The sequence below is a fragment of the Nilaparvata lugens genome, chromosome 2 (assembly GCF_014356525.2).
Source record: "Nilaparvata lugens isolate BPH chromosome 2, ASM1435652v1, whole genome shotgun sequence".
Classification (NCBI taxonomy): domain Eukaryota; kingdom Metazoa; phylum Arthropoda; class Insecta; order Hemiptera; family Delphacidae; genus Nilaparvata; species Nilaparvata lugens.
In genome coordinates this window covers 93,510,033-93,530,383 of record NC_052505.1, presented here as the reverse complement: position 1 = coordinate 93,530,383, position 20,351 = coordinate 93,510,033, and the positions used below count along the sequence as shown (strand labels likewise).

Below are 20,351 nucleotides of genomic sequence, written 5' to 3'. Positions count from 1 at the left end.
TCTATTATCAATAGAACTGAACAAAAGAATAAAGCTATTGCCCAATGAGACTCATCTTCCCCAATTTCAACAAAATTTTGCTCCAGATCTCTCATATAGGGTCGTCATCTCATGTTCAAAATTTCCGTCTTTTTATGGACACCTTTCCTCAGGAATTGTTTTGGAACCAAAAATTTCTGCGTCCCCCCAAACCCTCTCCCCCCCTTTGTGGGCACTCTGGTTCTTCAAAATGGTGGGCACTCTCTGGCTTGGGACCAAACCAATGAGAAAAGAAAACACTTAGATTTCTTAAATAGTTTATTAACAAAGCATAAATTATTGTTCTCAAATTCTCTAGGCCTTCAGATTATTTCAACAGACAATTGAAGTATATTATCAAACAGTTATGTACAGACCTATAAGGAGTACAGTAACACTATTGAAAAATTCTACACAGATGCACTAGGCCTCTCATCATGGCAATAAAAAAATAAAACAGAATCAAATAAAGTAAATATAATAAACAAAAAAATACTTATAATGTTTTCCTATTAATATTAAAAATATGTAACGAAAAATCAAATATGTACAAAAATAAAATTACTATACATAACTATCCTTTTATGTATAGCAATGCTTCTTATACCTGCAAAGGTGAAAAGCATACCTAATATGGGTATATGAAAAGCAGTTATTTCCAGTAGGTCCTATTATGTTATTCATCAGGTTAATTTGTGGAAGTAGAATGGAGTAGATTCAGCTACTCAAGTCTTTATGATTATCTTATCCTCCTGGAAATAAAATGGTCTTGATTAGTGATGTGATAAACTTATGAACGTACGGTACACTTAAACTAGAACAGTAAGTTCAGCATATTCCAACTTTATATAACTTAATTTATCCATGTGTAGACTTTGAATGAAAAGTCTATCATAATGCAGTATAATAGAAAAAATATTATTGAAATAGAAGGGAAAACTGTGTACTTCATGAATCGAAACCAAGAATAGTCGAGTGACCTAACTACGATAGATAAACTATTTTCCTCCACATACTATCAAAAGTCATATTTTACTCTAAGGGCAGTTTGCACAGTGACAGTTTAAACTAAATTTCATTTTAAACTGGATTAAATCCGTATCAAGTCAGTCTCGTTTGTTATAATTTGGTTCATTTTGAGTTTAAGCCACCAGCTGATTAAATTCAGTTTAAACTTTGACTGTGCAAACGGCCCTAAGGTGCACAATATTTAGAAGTAGTGTACCGTATTAACTTCTCTTCTCATGGGACTAGAAGTAACCTATTTTATTGATGTGATAAATCCGGTTAAACTCGATGTTATCAAAATGAAATCTGATTATGTGACACTACCTGGGAAGTACAATAATTAACATTATTATTGTTTATGTTGAAGCAATCTTTGATCTTAGTAAAGCAGAGGATCATGATAGTTTAAATGATATGTAGGTATCATATTAATATAGATATCGGCGAAGCTGGAGGAAATTAAATCAACCTTCAAAATTAAAAAAATTCAATTCATTATTCCTGGACCGAAAATAAAGTGACGAAGCAGTGTGTGATTACATAACTTTAATTTTTGGACAACATTAACATTTTATAAAAAAATTTGGAGAGAAATAGTACAGGCTCAGTCTAGTTTTTCCTCCAATGTCATAATTGTATTAGATTATAGTGTTTTATACAATAAATAAATAAATATTTATAAAGTAGTACGGTTACATTTTCTCCCTCAGCAAAATTGTCGCTTAATCGCGTAGCCGAGAGAAACAATCCACTTTGGGAACGATGTTATCAGTGAGAACAGAATACTTCATAGGATAATATTCGTTTGTCGCTGGTTGCTATCAAGATCCTAGATGCACAAAAAACTATTGCCACACTACCAATGACGAAGAGTTTATTGTTATTGAATAAAAAGACTAAGAAATTGACTAAAACCACAGATTTATTGATAGTTAGAAAGACCGGCTTCGGTTGTTACAGCATTGTCAATCTCTAAAACCGGTCTCTCTAACTATCAATAAATTTGTGGTTTTTGACAATCTCTTAGTCTTTTTATTGAATATGAATAATTACCACAATATCAACTTCTCAACTTCAAAAAAAAGAGTTTATTCTATTACCGGAGAGGTTTAATCAGCTCTAAATTGTTTCAAAGGTGTTTGTGAGATGAATAAAATTGCCAAAGGTAAATAGCCTATGATCTCAGGATCCATTCATAGAGAATATGTTATTTTGTAAATAATCTCAACTCTAATCTGGAGCATAAGTTTCATCTTTGTACGTGGTAGAAAGCCCGATTGCATAAAACCGTTCCGTATTATTGTCTATTTTCTTTAGGGCTACCTCTAATATTAATGACAATATAAATCTAAGTACCCTTTTGGATTATTTTGATACGACATGTTTTGGCTACTACTGTAATGCCATTTCCAAGTCAATTTTCAATTTTCATTTTCACCTGAAAATGGCATTAGCAGCCGAAACATGTGTCAAAATAATTGAAAAGGTACTCAGATTTATATTTTCATGTATACCGCACCGTAATTTTATAGATCATACTTGATAATCTTTTTTTCTGATTTTTATAGCTCCTAGTTGATCTATACTTGATAATCTGACGTAAAATCAATCGTTTTAGCAAACTTTCTTATCATAATAGAATATGCAATACATACCGGTACGGTAACATAACGCCTACAAACTAAATTCCTAAATTTATGAATTGTCTCGCTATCCACTGATTTGTCCCTATCAATTTGTTCATCAATTTTGTAAAATGATTGAGAGAGAGAGAGAGAGTCCTTACATTTTTCGATGGATCAATTTTATCAGTTCTGGTTCTCTTGTGTTGGAGGTGATTCCCACCTTCCTCTTCACTGATTTTCCGTCTCTCAGGTGAATACGTCCTGTCATTGGCCAATAGTCCATTGCCAATTTCTGTCATGACGTCATCGAATACTCTTACGAAATGGTCGGCATTTTCCGTTGTAAATACCATAGGAGGCTTCAGCTTGATCACATTAGCGTCAGGTCCATCACTACTGAGTAGGATTTGTTCTTCTTTCATCCTGGAAAAAGGGAGATTATTGGCTGAAAACTCGCATTTTTATGTGAATTGAACAACAAAAGAGAAGTATAGGCCTTTTAATTGTTATGTTTTTTGCCTATCTATGTTCATCAGTAACAGTTCGTACTTGAATAAAAACACAAATATGTTGTCAAATTCTACACAGTTTTATTCGGTTGACAGTCAACTTGAAAATGTGACCGGTGTGGTCACGAAACCATGGTCGTGTACCGAATAAAACAGTGTAGAATTTGACAACATATTTGTGTTTTTATTCAATTATGGAACGGTTCTACAATATTGACAATGACTCAGTCGAACAGTTCGTACTGTTCAATAAACTGTAATCAGAAACCTTCCAAAAGATAAGTTCAAGAAAAAAGTGAAGTGAAATACTAGGGTGTTCTAACTAGAGGAATACATACACCTTCATCTATGTAAATGTACATCCATGTTTATGTTAAGGTGCGTACAGATATACGCGCCGCCAACATGAGCAATTCACTTTTAATCAGCTAACTATATCTGTATTTTTACAGAAACGGTAATATACAGATACAAAAAGCTTGGCATCAGCTGATTAAAAGTGAATGCTCATGTTCGCGGCGCGTAGATCTGTACGCACCTTTATATATTTGTTGATCAATAGAATCTTGATTATATAGAATCTATATTGTACAAACTTGACAGCGAATTTGTGACCACATAATTAATAAATTGTAAACTAGTCTTGATATGGCAAAGTTCTATCATGTTATCTTATGCTGTTTCATGTTATCTGATGTTTTATGTTATCTGACATTGTTTCATATATTGTATCTGAGATACTTCATCTATGTAAATGTCCATCATTTTCCTTTGTACCTGACCGACGTGATGAGATCCATGTATATGTTATATATTTGTTGATCAATAGAATCTATTCTATTCTAATAAAAAATGTTCTACATTTTGAATTTCTCACGTACTATAGTGTATTTTTCACTTTAAACTGAATAGCAGACTTCTGTCTGCATGAATTTTGAACCGATGATGATTTTTTAGATCACTAGAAGTTGATGACAATAGAAACAACCTTAAAAAAGTACGGTATTATTTTGATAAATTTGTGGTTGTGATAACTTCCAGTGCTTGAGTCGTTTTATTCAATATGTACAACACAATAATCATTTTCACTGAAACTCAAAAAGTCCAAAAATTTTAATGTACTGTATTAAAAATCAAATTTTGAGTGTAAAACTGTAGCCTAATACAAGTTTATTCCGTTCCACTTGAGTTTTATGTAGTTGCTATCTTTGGACAATAAATTAACGATATCAATGAGAGATACTTAGTGATTTGAATTCCGTTGAAACATTTATTAGATCATCACAAGGTTGATGAAATTTGTTGAATGAAAAATGATATTGTGGATTTTTCCATAATTTAGTCACATCCACATTTACTATTAGACATTATTACAGGACTGCAGTTTAGCGTTGAAACAGCTGAATATGTGTTGGTTTCAACACGAAACTGCAGTCCTGTATTAATGTCTGAATATCGGGGACCGAGCTTCGCTCTGGATTATAAAAGCATAAAAAATTTATTACGATGAAGAAATTATAATAACATTTATAGTTCATACAGAAATGTTCTATCTAATCACAGTAAACTGAGATTAATTCCCAGAGGAATGCAAAAATTTCCCTCACAAAGGCCGGTTGCACAAAAGCCGGTTAAATTTCAATCCTGATTAATTTCACGTGAACCAAATCAGAGAAGACCATTTCAAAAAGATGGATATACTGGAATTAATCAGGATTAAAAATAACCCGGCGTTTTTGCAAACCGACACTAACTACCTGATTGAATGATTACAAAAGTTCAACAGCAGCTGAGTCATAATTTTGAATCAGTGAAAATTATGAACTCGCTCACTCACTTTCATCATCAACAGACGACGAAATAATTATCATTAGCTGTTTTTCTAAGGATGCATAGGTAATAATTATCCTTTCAATGTCCTTCAGCGAGTTTTCCCAGGAATGAGACCTAGTGCAATCGAATCTTTATATTATAAACCTACTATGTTCTGAATTTCGTGAGAATCGTTAGAGCCGTTTTCGAGATCCGGTCACATACAGATATATAAACTTCTAAACATATAAACATCTGAACATATAAACAGAAATTGCTCGTTTAATAGTATAGGATAAAATAATGTGAATGTGACAAAATAAAACTGTGTTTTCAAGACCAAGGTTGTTTTGAAAGAAGTAGCTAAATTCACGAGAGTATAACGTGAGCCTACTGCAGCTTTTCTTCTTTGAAAATTTTAGTAAACCCCATCATTAATATCTATGGAAAAATGCTTGCTATAAGTTTGTTGGCAATTTGTATAGGTAATACTATTTTGTTGCTTCAAACAACGAGATGCTGAAAATCTTTGAAAATATGACACATACTCTTATAACTTAATCTCTTCTCTCCATTCATGAAATCATCATAAATGAAAACGTTAGTATTATCATTCATCCCCTCTATCATCACGTAGGCAAATACCTACTTCTAGAAAGTTGCCTTTGTGAATAAATGAGCGAATAGCAAATAAATTATTGATTAAACTTTATTATTGTACGATAGTAAAATAGTGTGTTAATTCATCGCTGTTTGGATAGTATTAGGAAACCATCATCTGTTGTTGGTTATCCATCTTGTTTCCACTATTATTATTACTATTAAATTTCATAAAACTTTAAAGTGAAAAAGCACTCACATTCTTTGATGTGGCCACATCAAAGAATGTGAGTGCTTTTTTACTTTATAAAGTTTTATAAAATTTAATAGTAATAAACCATCATCATTGATAATAAACTTATAACCAGAGACAACTGATCAAACAGTATATTTACTCTATGGTATGGGCTACCTTATTTTATTTATTTATTCATATGGCTTTTATTGGCGGAGAGATCCTTTTGGATATTCTGTCTCGCCGTATTACCCAATGTTATTTCCTATTAACAATCAAGTTTATTATGTTATATATTGGGTTCTTCATGTTTTCTTACTAAAAATGTGCACTTTCACTTCCTGAGTTTCTATATTTTTATAAAGTTTAAAATTAATAAAACTTTTTTTTAAACACAATTCACATTTAAAAAGCAAACAAATATAACATTTTTATATACATTAACTATAAATGAAATTAAATTATGGTATAACTTAACTCACCGTTTTAATACTAAACTGGCTTCTCTTACTGCTGGCTTGCGCTTTCCATCTCTGTCGTGGACCAATTCGATGCCGACAAAGAGACCCACTCCGCGCACATCGCCAATCAAAGCATGCTTGCTTCTGAGTTTCTGCACCGAATTCAGAATATAATTGCCAAACCCTTGTTGCGTTCTCTCTGAGACGTTCGTTCTCGATCACCGATATAACTGCATTGGCAATTGCACACGAAACAGGATTTCCTCCGTACTGTCAACACAAAATTCATTAATCATTATTTGAATTCAATACCTAATTCACTAATTATAGAAATTACTAGGCTCAATCATGTGAGGTTGTTGATTAGTTCGAAACAAGAAACAAGATCTCCAGCGTACTGTCAACACAAAAATAATAAATTATTTCTATTGTATTCTTATATAACTTTAAAGTGAAAAAACACTCATATTCTTTGGTGTGGCGACGCGTTTCGTGCTGGTGTTGCACATTCTCAAGTCAAACAGAAACTAAAGTATTTAAGGTTATGAGGGTGAGTATTTGGTCAGGGTGGGGGTGGAGTGGAGTTTTGGCGGTTGATGGAGGAGGATTAAAATGAGTTTGTCGAACAGGGTGTGGGAGGAAAAGTTGATTTGGTCATTGAGAATATTGTTTGTCTGTTGTTTGGTGTACTTGTATATTTCAAACTGTTCCAGTATATCTAATTTTCTTTTTTTGTGGGAATAGTGGAGTACCTACATAAACAATCACCTTGAAATACTCCACTTTTCCGACAAAAACAGAAAATTAGATGTACTGGAACAGTTTGAAATATACAAGTACACCAAACAACAGCCAAACAATATTCTAAATGACCAAGTCAACTTTTCCTCTCACACCCTCTCCGACAAACTCATTTAAATCCTCCTCCATCAACCGCCAAAACTCCCCTTCACCCCCACCCTGACCAAATACTCACCCTCATAACCTTAAATACCGTACTTTAGTTTCTGTTTGGCTTGAGAATGTGCAACACCAGCACGAAACACGTCGACACACCAAAGAATGTGAGTGTTTTTCCACTTCAAAGTTATATAAGAATACAATAGTAATAGTTCCAGTGAAAACAAGATGGATAACCAACAACGGATAAATTATTATTTGTTAAGAGGTTTATACAGTGTTTTTTAGTTCTCTAAAATTCGGTGATCTTTTACATGGTAATAATTCTTTATGTCTGCAAGTCGTCATTTTGGTATTGTTACGGTAATTCTTTATTAGTGATAGGCCTACGCCATTCATAACATATTATACTTCCAAAATCGTTTGAGGTCTAGTAAAGAAAATGGGAAATGAAGTAAATAATATTCCAAAATTAAATTCATTTTTAAAAACGTGAAATTTAAAATTCTTGTTCTAATGATATCTTGAATAAATCTTACTGTATTGAAATATTCGATTCCAGTCTCTTTGAAGCTTTTGGCTATGGCTGGTGTTGTAATCACTGCTGCAACAGGATGTCCGTTTCCCATTGGTTTACCTGTGCAAAACAAGATTTTGTTTAACGGCAAATGCTTGAAAATGATGATAAATCGTTATTATAATAGTAATAAATATTTATAGCTAACTCCAAAAATTCAACTTCATAATCAAGTCTCTTTGGCATTATTTTCATGTCAATGACATTTCTACTTTCAAGCTTATTAATTTGTAATTTGCATCATATTTTTGAAGTAGAAAAGGAAGTGTTTTCCACGATTATTGATTGTTATGAAATCATTTTCTGAGAATTATTAAGTTGCATCTAAAGAAAGAAGGGAATTCATATGCAGTTCCAATTACATTTCTACTTTCAAACTTGTTAATTTGTAACTTGCATCATATTTTTGAAGTGAAAAAGAGGTGATTTCTACGATTATTGGCGTGAAATAATTTTCTGGAAAATATTAAGATGCATCTAAAGAATGGAAGGAATTCTTATACCGGTACTTTACAACTTATTAATTTGTATCATATTTCTGAAGTGAAAAATAAGTTGAAGTTGCTTTCCATGACGAAACACTATATAATAACTTTGTTGAAGTTCTGACACTGTGTTACTAGTAAATATTTACTAGTAACACAGTGTCAGAACTTCAACAAAGAAAAATAAGTGTTTCCACGATTATTGACATGAAAGGAGAAAGAGTCGCAACTTGTGTGCAAAGAAGTGTGTCTTATCAAATGAATTACGGCAACTGTTGTTTCAAATAGTACAGAAGTAGACCTATATAATAACTTTATTATTTACACTTGACAATACTGTTTAGTAATAATATAATAATTCTGATTTAGTAATACTAACACCGGCACCCCATGTCACCAGTCATATGAGTGAAACTCAAAAACTTGATGTAATGTGACAATGAATGAATAAATAAATAAAAAACTATTATGACTTCAAGCATTGTCGTTTCGTAGATCTTCTTCTATGTCACTCTATACATGGCAATGCCTTATTATTTTTTCTATTAAAAAGAACGACATTTCATTTATTGAAAAAAATTTACTGGTAGTCGTTCTTTTTAATAGCAAAAAAGTGATTTAATAATAACTTGAGCAGTTTGTGATGGAAAACAACATTGAAGAATTATCAAGAATTATCTCTAGTTGATAAGCAGCGACAAAAATCTGAAAAGCTCAGCATTTTTTTCTTTAGATAGATACGATAGTTAGATATCTGTCTTGATCCATATGAGCATATGTAGATGCAGAAGATCACTGTTTTAGAATTTTTCCGGAAATGAAGTAACTTTAATATTTTAGGTTCACCATAAATGAGTTTTATTTAGCTAAAACAACGGTTACGATTCTCTTATATCTTTATATTATTAATCAATAATTAATAAGGTTGGATTGGAAGTATGGATTACCGACTGTGACGATGTCAGGAATGACGTCATCACCTTGCAACTGAAAAGCCCACCAATGCTTGCCCACTCTACCGAAGCCACACTGCACCTCATCTGCTATGCAAACTCCTCCAGCCTCTCTCACATATCTGTCAAATAGAACAATCAATATTAGTCTATGTCTGTAATATTCAGCTAATAAGAAATCACAAACAGATCATAAATCATAATGTGTAATTCTTTGCAAAACATATCGATGCAGCACATACACACTATTGTGCAATAGTATAAGGCTAGCTACACACACATAGATGTTTGTTCGTATGATATTTTTCCGTCCTTATAAATTCTATTAGATCAAATATAGTATACAGGGTGTCTGATAAGTCACTCCCTATTTTTATACAGCTATAATTTCTTCATCTATGAACCAATTTTGTTAGAACTTCATTTTTTAGATAGAGCACTCCTTGAGGTTGTGTTTAACACCATTTCTCATTTGTTTCAGTGTAAAAATGCGCCCCCCCTTTTGACTGTGGAAGAACGAGCTTGCTATGAGGTCTGGGGATCTGTGGTGCGAGTACAAAGGTGGTGGAGGGCTGAACGAGGGATCCATGCAACACTGGATGCAAAAACTGTTGAATATTGCCATTCCAAATTACTAACAACAGGGAGTGTTGCAGATGCAAGACGATCAGGAAGACCATCAACGTCAAGGACAGCAGAGAATGTTGACAGAGTTCGTGAAATGTTCATGAGGAGCCCTAAGAAATTAATGCGTCAAGGATCTCGTGAAAGTGGTCTTCCACATTACTCTGTTGCAACGATTCTTAAGAAATATCTCAGTGTTTTTGCATCCAGTGTTGCATGGTTCCCTCGTTCAGCCCTCCTCCACCTTTGTACTCGCACCCCAGATCCCCAGACCTCATAACAAGCTGCTATTTTGGCTCTTTCTTCCACAGTCAAGAAAGGGGGTATTTTTAAACTGAAACAAAATGAGAAATGGTGTTAAACACAACCTCAAGGAGTGCTCTATCTAACAAATGAAGTTCTAACAAAATTGGTCCATAGAAATTATAGCTGTATAAAAATAGGGAGTGACTTATTAGACACGCCTGTATATCTCATGAAATTATAGAATGAGATAAAAATTTACAAGTGGGTTCCCTTCTTGAAATGTTTTATTTATCCATCACAACATGCACCAATATTCACTTTCAAATGGGAATGTAACTTTTCAAAAGGGTAGGCCTACTTGTGAATTTTCATCTCATTCTATTAAGTATAGTATGAACTTCTACAAGGAAAAGTTCATATTATCGTATTCGAAATAAATTACAGTTGTGATGTATTTTTGTTCAATTTCAAGCCTTTTAATATGAGTGATTTGGTATGCGGCAATTGATATTAGGCTATTCTTATCAATGATAGGCCTAATAATAATTGATGAGAACAACTAAAAACATTTTGTTGATCGATGAATGTAAGTGAATTGAAGCTTGAATGCTGTAATCCATCATCTTTTGATATAATATTTGTTGTAAAATACTGAAGTATAAATCTTACTTGTATACATTCCTGAGGTAGTTTGCTGGAGGTATTATTTGTCCTCCACAGCTGATCAGGCTCTCAGCAATAAATGCCGAAATATTTCTGTCCTTATCTCTCGCGCTTTTTATCAATAATTTCACCTCTTCAGCATATTTTTTCCCAAGATCGCTTCCTGGATAATCAGAATCTCTGAATTTTCCTCTATATGTGTCCGGACAGGGTGCCTGAAAAACGGAACAAAAATGACGGTGTTGATTATTGCTCATTCATAGGATTCACTTTTATCAATTTTATGTGATTCATTTTTGAATAAATTCTAGCTTGATGTTCTTACTAGTTAATTTTTCAAATCCAATGTATATAATATATATGTCAGATTCTAGTTGTGTGAAAAACTGATCTTCAATTACATTATATTTAGTTAATAGAGATGGTTGGAAAAATATCTCCCATAACACATTTTCTAAACAAAGCTCCTAAGCAAACACACTTTTGGATTCTTGAAAAATTTGTTAAAAACAGTAGACCTAAACAAATTAAAATGTTGTTTTCAATTTGAAAGGGGAGGGGGGAATTGAAAAATAATATAGGTATGATGTTATTATAGAGAAACTGCATGATGATGAAAAATATTAATAGAGATAGCATGTAGGTATGGTGATAATTAATGTTTTAGTACCTAATCATCTATCAACTTATTACAATCTTCACTTATCATGATTTCATGAAACGAACTACACAAGTTCACGTTATTAATGTGCATGTAGTTAATTTATTCCGTATTCATCATATAAATTATTAGGAAAGAGTTATATAATTATTATGTTTCTGAGAAATAATTGAAACTAAAATCCAAAATTAAATGCTGTACCTAATTCACCCCGAAGACTTCGGGTGTAGACTGGCCATCTGTAGACTGGTGTCCATCTGTGGACTGGCTGGCTACTATGGCTTCGTATAAAATGGGCCCTGCTATCCAGAGATTGTCATTTTGGTGTAAGGGTAAGCATTCCTGACCGGCAATTAGGAGGTACTGGGTTCGATTCCCGGGCTGACAAATTATTTTTGAATAGTAGCGCTCATCGAATTTCCATCTAGCTGTTTACCCTGTTGTCAATATTTTCAGTAGCAGAAGTCTCCGGGGTGATTCACAGCATTTAATTGCCGGGATTTTCGTTTAATAATAATAATTCATTCATTAGCATTTGAATAATTTCAAAATCTCAGTAATTTCCATCTGTAGATAGGGGATATAAATTCAACAAAAGTAATTTCAATGCTGACGGAATTATTATTATCTTTCTAATAATATTCATATACGGAACCGTATTATTCATCATTCATCACAGCTTACAATATATCATTGGACTGTATGGGGACATTTATAAGCTTAGAGTCTTTTAGACCTTTCAAATTAATAATTACCTTATTTTGAAAGCAGCATGAGTTTAATTTCTACTTTGAAAGCAACAACATGAGCGCGATTGACTAGAGAGAGAGAGAGAGAGAGAGAGAGAGAGAGCGCTAGCTAGTGGGATGTCAGGGAGCAAGGTAGGTACCGGTATATAAAGTAGAAAAGTTAGATGGATCGATCTCAGGGAGTACAGTGACTATATGTAGGCTACACTCTAATATGTAGTCTCTGTAATTCGGAAAGATGATTGATGCGTTATTAATGGCATTCGCTAGGCTGTAGTTGATAATTATAACTCACCACGTGCACCCAATCTGGCTTCGGCAGCCCTTTGCCACTGTTGAACTTGTAGGGTGAAATGCTGATCAGAGAGGTCAGGTGGCCGTGGTACGCGCTGCAACAAACAAGGACAGGTGTTTCTCCTGTCTTTGTCTCTCCTACCACTCACACCACCCAACTAGCTAACTTAAATACCTAATCTAACCTAACCTAACCTAACCTAAATATTCATACAAACTAATCACAGACTTATCCCTTCAATTGGAAAACAATCCGCTCATAATTTAGGAACAATTTAACATTGAGATTGACAAAGTTTTTAATATTCAAATGCATAGCTAAACTTATAAATATTACATACCTACTAAAACTGATCACACACAGTTATTATACCATTTGATCGAAAAACAGTTCTCTCAATTTTAGAGCAAAGTTATCAATTAATTTAGGAACACATTTATAATTGAGATTGACAGTTTTTAATATTCAAATGCATAGCCAACTTACAAAAATTCATACAAACTGATCACACACACCCCTTTGATTGAAAAACAGTCCTTTAGAGCAATTTTAGAGCAAAGTTATCAATTAGGACAGAGTTTGAAATCTTTGAATGCATCCTGATAATTTGTACAATAATTTGGATAGGGACACTTGAAAATGACATTAATAATGGAACTAGTAAAAAATTACAACATTAGGCTATACAAGGTTGGCCTACTGTTTTCTTCTGCATAAAATTTTACAATACTAATCATAGTAGCCTATGTGTAGTCCTAATAATTATAAAAATGTCCTTTCTCATTATAACAGACCTATGCATTATCTCACACTACACAAGTAGTAGCAGCCTGGTGACGTATTCAATATCGTGTGGTAGTTTCGTAGCCTATAGGTAACATTTTTTGAAGACTTTTTGGAAAACTGTAATTATAATTCAAAACCGTAGCAGGTTTTAGATATTTCGTTGCAGTCATATATGGTATTTCTTAAGCCTCTGCATCTCAAATGATACATTTATTTTATCTCATCTATTGATTTCTTTATTGAGAGTATTGTTCTCAACTCACACAATTCTATCTCATTATTCATAGTAGGCATCATAAAGGTATTGTGGATATACTATCACTGTAATACTTCATGAACATTTATAGAATAATTTCCCTCCATTTCTTATCATGAATATGTTTCTCAACTTATGTAGGAATAACTTATTACTGTCATAGGCTACAGATAATAAGAAGTGTTTCAAACTCTCATTAAATGAGATTCAATCAGATTCAACTTAGTAGGGAATCAATAAATTTTATTAGAAGATCATGTGGCTGTTACAGAAAATTTAATTTTAGAGAAAATGCTTTAAGTAGGTCTACACCACAAAGTAGAAGGAATTTCTTTCGTCTTCTCTGTGTCTACACTCAAAGTTTGATGCCTTTGTTTATTCCATGTGGTACATCAAGTCAATATAAAATGAAGTATACCTATTTACTACTCGTATGGAGGGTACTTTTGTGGAGTAGGCCTCCATTTTACATACTACATAGCCTACTCCATACTACAAGGAGTAGGCCTACCCATTTTCTGTATGGATAAATAGGATAGGTACAGTAAATAAATAAATAAATATCCAACTCAAACTATACCTACGGTACCTACCTAGTTGCATTTTAAGTCAATATAGAGTAGGCTACTAATTTTTTGTATAAATAAATATCAAACTCCAAGCTAAAACTACCAACTAGCATATAAAGTGGACATTCATTTCAAGGGGTTTGCAAATACATCTAAAGATTTCAAAATGTAGATGAAGGTACTGTACTCACTGGTCCAGTGTGACGACGTCCTGGTGCTTCGTGTGCGTTCTAGCCAATCGCAGCGCTAGATCGTTGGCCTCAGATCCGGAGTTCACGAAGAAGCAAACCGACAGTGGATCTGGGAACATCTTGGACAGTTTTTTGGCACAAATCACCAAATTATCGTGCAGAAATCGGCTGTTTGTGTTCAATAGAGCGATCTGTTCACTTGCTGCTCTCACCATTTCGGGATGACAGTGACCGACTGTTAAAAACAAGTTTTGTTGAGAAATTATGAGGAATTTATCCATTCAAAGATTCTACTCAATAACGTAGGCCTATAGCCTACTCTATTTTAAGATTCACTCTTCACATGATTTTGATGAAAATGGGGAAGGTAGGGGAGACTGGGGCTAGTGTGGACACTTTTTTCATTTCGTAATAAAACCTTGGAAAATCGTTATTATTGTCCAAATTTATACACCTTGAACAGGTATTTCCCTATCAATGGGGAAGGACAATTACATAGAATTACCAATATTACTATTAGAGGCTATATTATACTAGATACGGTACCGTATCTACTACTGTAGTTTTATTTTATAGATATACCTACGGTACTATGATAATTCGATATGTAGCCTAAATGAACTTTCAAAGACCGTAGCCCTATTAAAATTAATGAGTTATCAATAAAGCAACTAAGCTTATTTTCGAATATTTTTGGAATAGACCTACACTGAACATTCCATACATTCAATGCATTTCAATGGAGTTTATGATCTACAGATTCAAGCTAAAATTACAGGATTTTTTAATTTTAAAATTACGCGTGGACTTACAGAAAGAAGATCTCACTAATGCCTGAATGATAAAGTACCTACCGTAATGTAAAAAAAAATAACTGACAGATATTTTTTATTTCCATGGTAAAAAATGTTATACTCCATTCAAACATAGAATTACTAATATAGTAGGCTTCTACTATTATTTACCATTATTTCGAGAATAATTAGTATTTTTTAAACACTGTAAACCCCCAATGCAATTGTTTAAACCAAACCCCTATTTAAAATGTTACATCTATTTTCGCTTAAAAACATACGATATAGGGAAGGTATAATTTCCTAAAAATGGTACAATTTCCTGTTTTTTAGGTGTAATTTGTTAAAGGTCCTCATTTTGATAATATATTATGTCTTTGATGACTTCTCTCTCACTCTCTCTGTTTTAACTCTCAGAAGTTAGTTGAGTTCATTTATAGTAGAGGCATAGGGTCGGCTCCATAACTAAAAGGAGAATTCAGAACTGGAAAAAAACTAATAGACTTGGATACGGTACCCTAATAATACACAGGCTTCCAATTTTTGATGATTATCTAAACAGGAAATGGAATTATAATTTTTACCGAAATTCTTTCATAATCTATGATTAATGTATTCAACAAGAAAATAAATGGTATATTAACTCGAGAATAGACCTAGTGTTATTGTCTTGTTGTTATAAAATATTAATTGCCCTGTTTTTGTTTTGTTTTCATAGTCTATCTTATCGATAATACCGGTTTTGAAGGATATCTTGGATATAAAATAAAAATAAATTTCATGTTTTATTCTATTCTCAATATAAGCCTAGTTTAATTGAGCTGAGGTGATAGGTGCTGAAGCTAGGTCTTGAACAGAATTCTTGTCATATTTTATATGAAAATATTTCTCTCTAGAGTCCTACCGCAGCAATAATCCATTAGAAATTTAGTTTCACAAGCATATTATTAGTGCGTGACAGTCATTGATCATGGGGGGGGGGGGCACCACTGCCACAGAATGCTCTTACAAATAAACTAAATCGAAAAGACGTTTTTCGATGACTGAAATTTTTGAAAGTTATAGATAAATAAAAGCAACATTGACTATTATTATTATTTGAACTCTGTATATCCATTTCAAATTTATCAATAAAATAATGACAAATTTTGATAATTATTCAGATGAAAGATAGAAAAAGCACACTATATACAAATGAAACAATTTTCGTATTCAATACTGAAAAATAATAATCCAATAATGTAGAAATTTTTTCCAAATCTTCATAATAATGGAATTCCTACCTTATAATGGATATAATATTGAAATATAATGAATACTATACCATGTAGTGTGAGCTGATAAATGCTACCGGTATCTGTTGGTTGGGTGCCAAAGTTATTGAAGAGTTTTTATGTCGATCTTCTGTTTGCACATTGATTGGGCTATTTAACACTAATAAAAATTAAAATTATCACGTGTTTTTATATACCTATTGTGGGTCTTCAACTTTGTCGAATATGAGAGTGTTGCACATAGTTTATACATATTGTGGAATAGCGAGAAACTTTTCAAGTTGGTAGCCTGCCTAAATTACAATTCTTTTACATAAATTTAGTTTGAGACTGCTATATACTGTATTATACTTTATGCTTTTGAATAACTTACTGTATCTGATTAAAATAACAAATATATCATGCAGATTATAATGAATAGGCCTATGAATATAATTATGAATAATATATAATATATATGATATATATGAATAATATGAATCATTTATCAAAGTTATTTGAACTCACTATGTGCAACGTTATTTATGCAGTCCAGATATTTTTCTCCATTCTCATCATACATGTATTGACCCTTCGCTCGAACAATTTTCAACGGTTCTTGTTTGTAGAATAACGAACAGGATTCCCTGAAAATGTTAAATAAGAAATACTAATAAACAAATGGAATTTCCAATTCATTATCCTGCTTGGTCAAATAGTAGCCTATATACAATAAACCTTGAAAAAATGTTAATGCAGACTAATCCTATATAGGTGATCTCTTTTCCAGATCATACAATCTAAAACATGGTTGATGTATGAATAATTTATTCAACCAATCAAATCAAATCGATTCCAATAAAAACCTGTCCAAATTCTAAGCTACATAGTAGGCCTATTATTTTTTAGAATATTCAAATATGACATTGAAACTAAACAACATCAACAAAGGATTCTTATAGTATTAATTGTAGGTAAAGGTAGCCTTTTTTCAATGTCTTGAAAAAATAGATAAAGAATCAGTCAGGTACAAGTCATTTTATTGAAAGAAACTAGCAAGTAGACTTGTGGAAATGAATATTTGAATGATATTAATCAAGAGGATGTTAAATAAGTAGTAAAATAATGAGAAAAACAAAAAGAGACCGTATACAAGAGCTAGCATTACAAAAAATGGTTCATCACCTTTTTGTCTTCGATATTACTACAAAAATCCATACATTACAGAGTATACGGTACCGTATTTTGTTTGAGAAACTGATTTATGTTGTGATCTGCTCATTTTATCCAACAACGCATTATTCATTTGTTATAATAATTGAGTTTGTATTCAAATCTGAATGGTTTTTACAGATAATCTAAGCTCAGATTATGTTTTATTAAAATTAATTCTTCTTACCCTTCTAATGCGTTTTGATTGTTTGCTATTTTAATGAAACAATTATTACATACGGTACTATATGTGGATGTTATTATCTCAGGATTTAGTATGTTGATTCTCCATGTATTGTAATTGATTTTATCATGATATATCTGAGCTCAGGCTCGCATTTGTAGGTATTTCTTCAATTTATCAATTGTAATTTTGTTGTACTAGTGTATGAAAGTGAATATGTTTCAAATTTTAATGGAGTGAATCTTTCCACAAAATAGGAATATATCAAACATGAGTACCGGTAAGATACCATATCATCGTCTACTATAAAAACCTTTTACTTCAATCGGATTTTTCGCAATAACTGGATGTGCTATAGTTTTTGAACGTATTCCAAATTTTCAATTGAATAAGAGGTCCAGTTGAATCCAATTAAATTTGATAACGATTCGATATTGAATATTTTATTTAAAAAAAAAAACTGGATACGAGTAATTTATTGGAGAGAGCTTAATGTCAAACCATATTATTGAGTAGAGAATAAATTATCGAATTAAATTGATCAAATTCCAAGTTTATCTTTTATCATTAACAAAATTTGACGACTCTTGATGACATGATATACAAATGAGTTTGTTACTACACCGTAAACTGTATTGCTCAATTGTTCAATAATTATATTTGCTACTTGATAAGGTATTCTTTTCATGGAATTACAATTAAGCTACTTTTACTCTTAATAATTCTTTTTTATCATGTACCATATTGTACAAAGTTTTAATAAAAATACATAGATAAAGGGTACTTTTGATTGTATATGGAACAAACTATTCGTATGATATGGTACAGATTAGGAATGGCATTTAAGATTATTTTTCACTCTATGCTACATTATTGAAAAATAAAATATCAAGAAGAGATGGAGTAGAACATAACTTTTTGAATTTTTTAGCAAATTTGAAACATTTCATTTAAAAACTGGGATCATACAAAATTATCTTCTACAGAATAAAGGTACAATCAAAATGTCTACTGGGATGAAAATAAATTGGGACATGAGTATTAATCAATATTGATTCCGTACCATCAGAGACAACTGATACTTAGACACTACGCTATCTTTTGTCTATGGTACCATTCATTTTATAAGCTAACATATCAGGATCATTATCGTATAAATTTATCAATACAATTATTACAATGATCTATAATAATAGATATCATAATCTGAAAAGGAAAACGAAGTTTAGCTTATACTATTCCTCTGTCAAATTCTAATGGTACCTAATAAAGTCCTAAAGGTTGTGTAGACCTGTCACGCAGTTCACATTTCTGGTCCAAGAATACTACTTGAGAAGTGATAACAATTTCCAATAATGTATATTTATTTCTATTTATTTATTCTTTATTGCTGTCTTACATTCATTTATGAGTTGAAAATAGACATTAACCAATACAAAAACAAGATGAAAATAGATGAGACAATTTCAATAGGTTATATATACATATGTATAATACATATTATCTACTTATATTAACATTTTAATAAATTAAAGTTTTTGCAAAAAAAAAATGGGAATGTGTAAGCCCCACGAAAGCAGAGCTTGTGTGTGGGAAGTTTCGATTACAAATAATCATAATCAATAATGGCTTAAATTGAATAGTTGATAAACTATTAAATTATTTAGTAATGTTGTTAGGAAGCGGGAAAAACACTTGAAAGCCTAATAATTCCAATCATATTGAGTTGAGAAGACAATAATTTTGATCAACAAATAAATTTAATTATTTCAAATCAAATCAAAATTTCTAATCACAATACAAACAATTGAGGGTCCTGCCAAACCCAAAGGTTTTTTCGGCAGGTGCCCAGTTACAGAAAAAACGAGTTACAAAAGATAAATAAACTTAGACAAAATAAATATTACACTTCAAAGATATATCGTAGGTACAGAAAATGTCAAAAACGAAAATAGAAATACGATCAATTCTCACCCAATTTGCGTTATTGATAGAAATAATAATTTCTTACCCAATGTGTTTTTTTCGAAGCTCGATAGTTTTCACTCTTGGGCAGCTGTTCCAGAGACTCCATGGCGGTGCTGGATAACAAAAGTGATCCAGCAACGAGCAAATCTGGTCAACTGCAAATCTTCCAAAAGCCTGCTGCTGGAGCGGAGTCGATTTACTCACTCTCTCTCTCTTGTCAACTGTTGACTGACCAGCTACACGCCTAATCTTATTATTTAACTGGCAGCTTTGCGCAGAAGCAGACAAGAACAATTATTGTTGCCGGCCATTATCGCTGGCGAAACTTGTAACATTATCATAACACTCGTTTCGGCATTGAGAACTGCTCACTTCATAGCTCCAATAAAATGTTATCAACCATTTACAACTCGTGTGAATACGGTTCCAAATCGATTGGTAGGCTAAGTTATCTGCTATTAAAAGGTATCTAGCTTAATATCTACCTTACATAGGTAACACTTGAATATTGTCTGAAAATATCACGAATTTATTAAAAAGTTACAAGCATGCTTCAACACCTGCATGGTGTCACCTTCAGTGTGACAATTCAAAACTTGAAATTGTTGTACTGAAGATAGAACCATAGGTGTTGTAACATGTTTGTAACTTCTTAAAAACTCGCGATATTTTTAACAATATTCTGGCATAGAGTAACATAGCATAAGTAGATATCCC

General features: G+C 32.3%; 1 protein-coding gene across 1 annotated transcript; it reads right to left on the bottom strand.

Annotated features, from left to right (window-relative positions):
- Nucleotides 1-279: 279 nt before the first annotated feature.
- On the bottom strand, nucleotides 280-19,885 carry LOC111048974 (5-phosphohydroxy-L-lysine phospho-lyase). Its single transcript, XM_039422132.1, is given in 12 exon segments — nucleotides 280-770; nucleotides 2,813-3,074; nucleotides 6,290-6,447; nucleotides 6,449-6,538; nucleotides 7,708-7,805; nucleotides 9,178-9,305; nucleotides 10,723-10,931; nucleotides 12,422-12,515; nucleotides 14,224-14,458; nucleotides 16,799-16,917; nucleotides 19,678-19,706; nucleotides 19,708-19,885. Coding segments are annotated over 12 exon segments (1,482 nt in total). The 5' UTR covers nucleotides 19,741-19,885; the 3' UTR covers nucleotides 280-743.
- Between the last annotated feature and the right edge of the window lie 466 nt (nucleotides 19,886-20,351).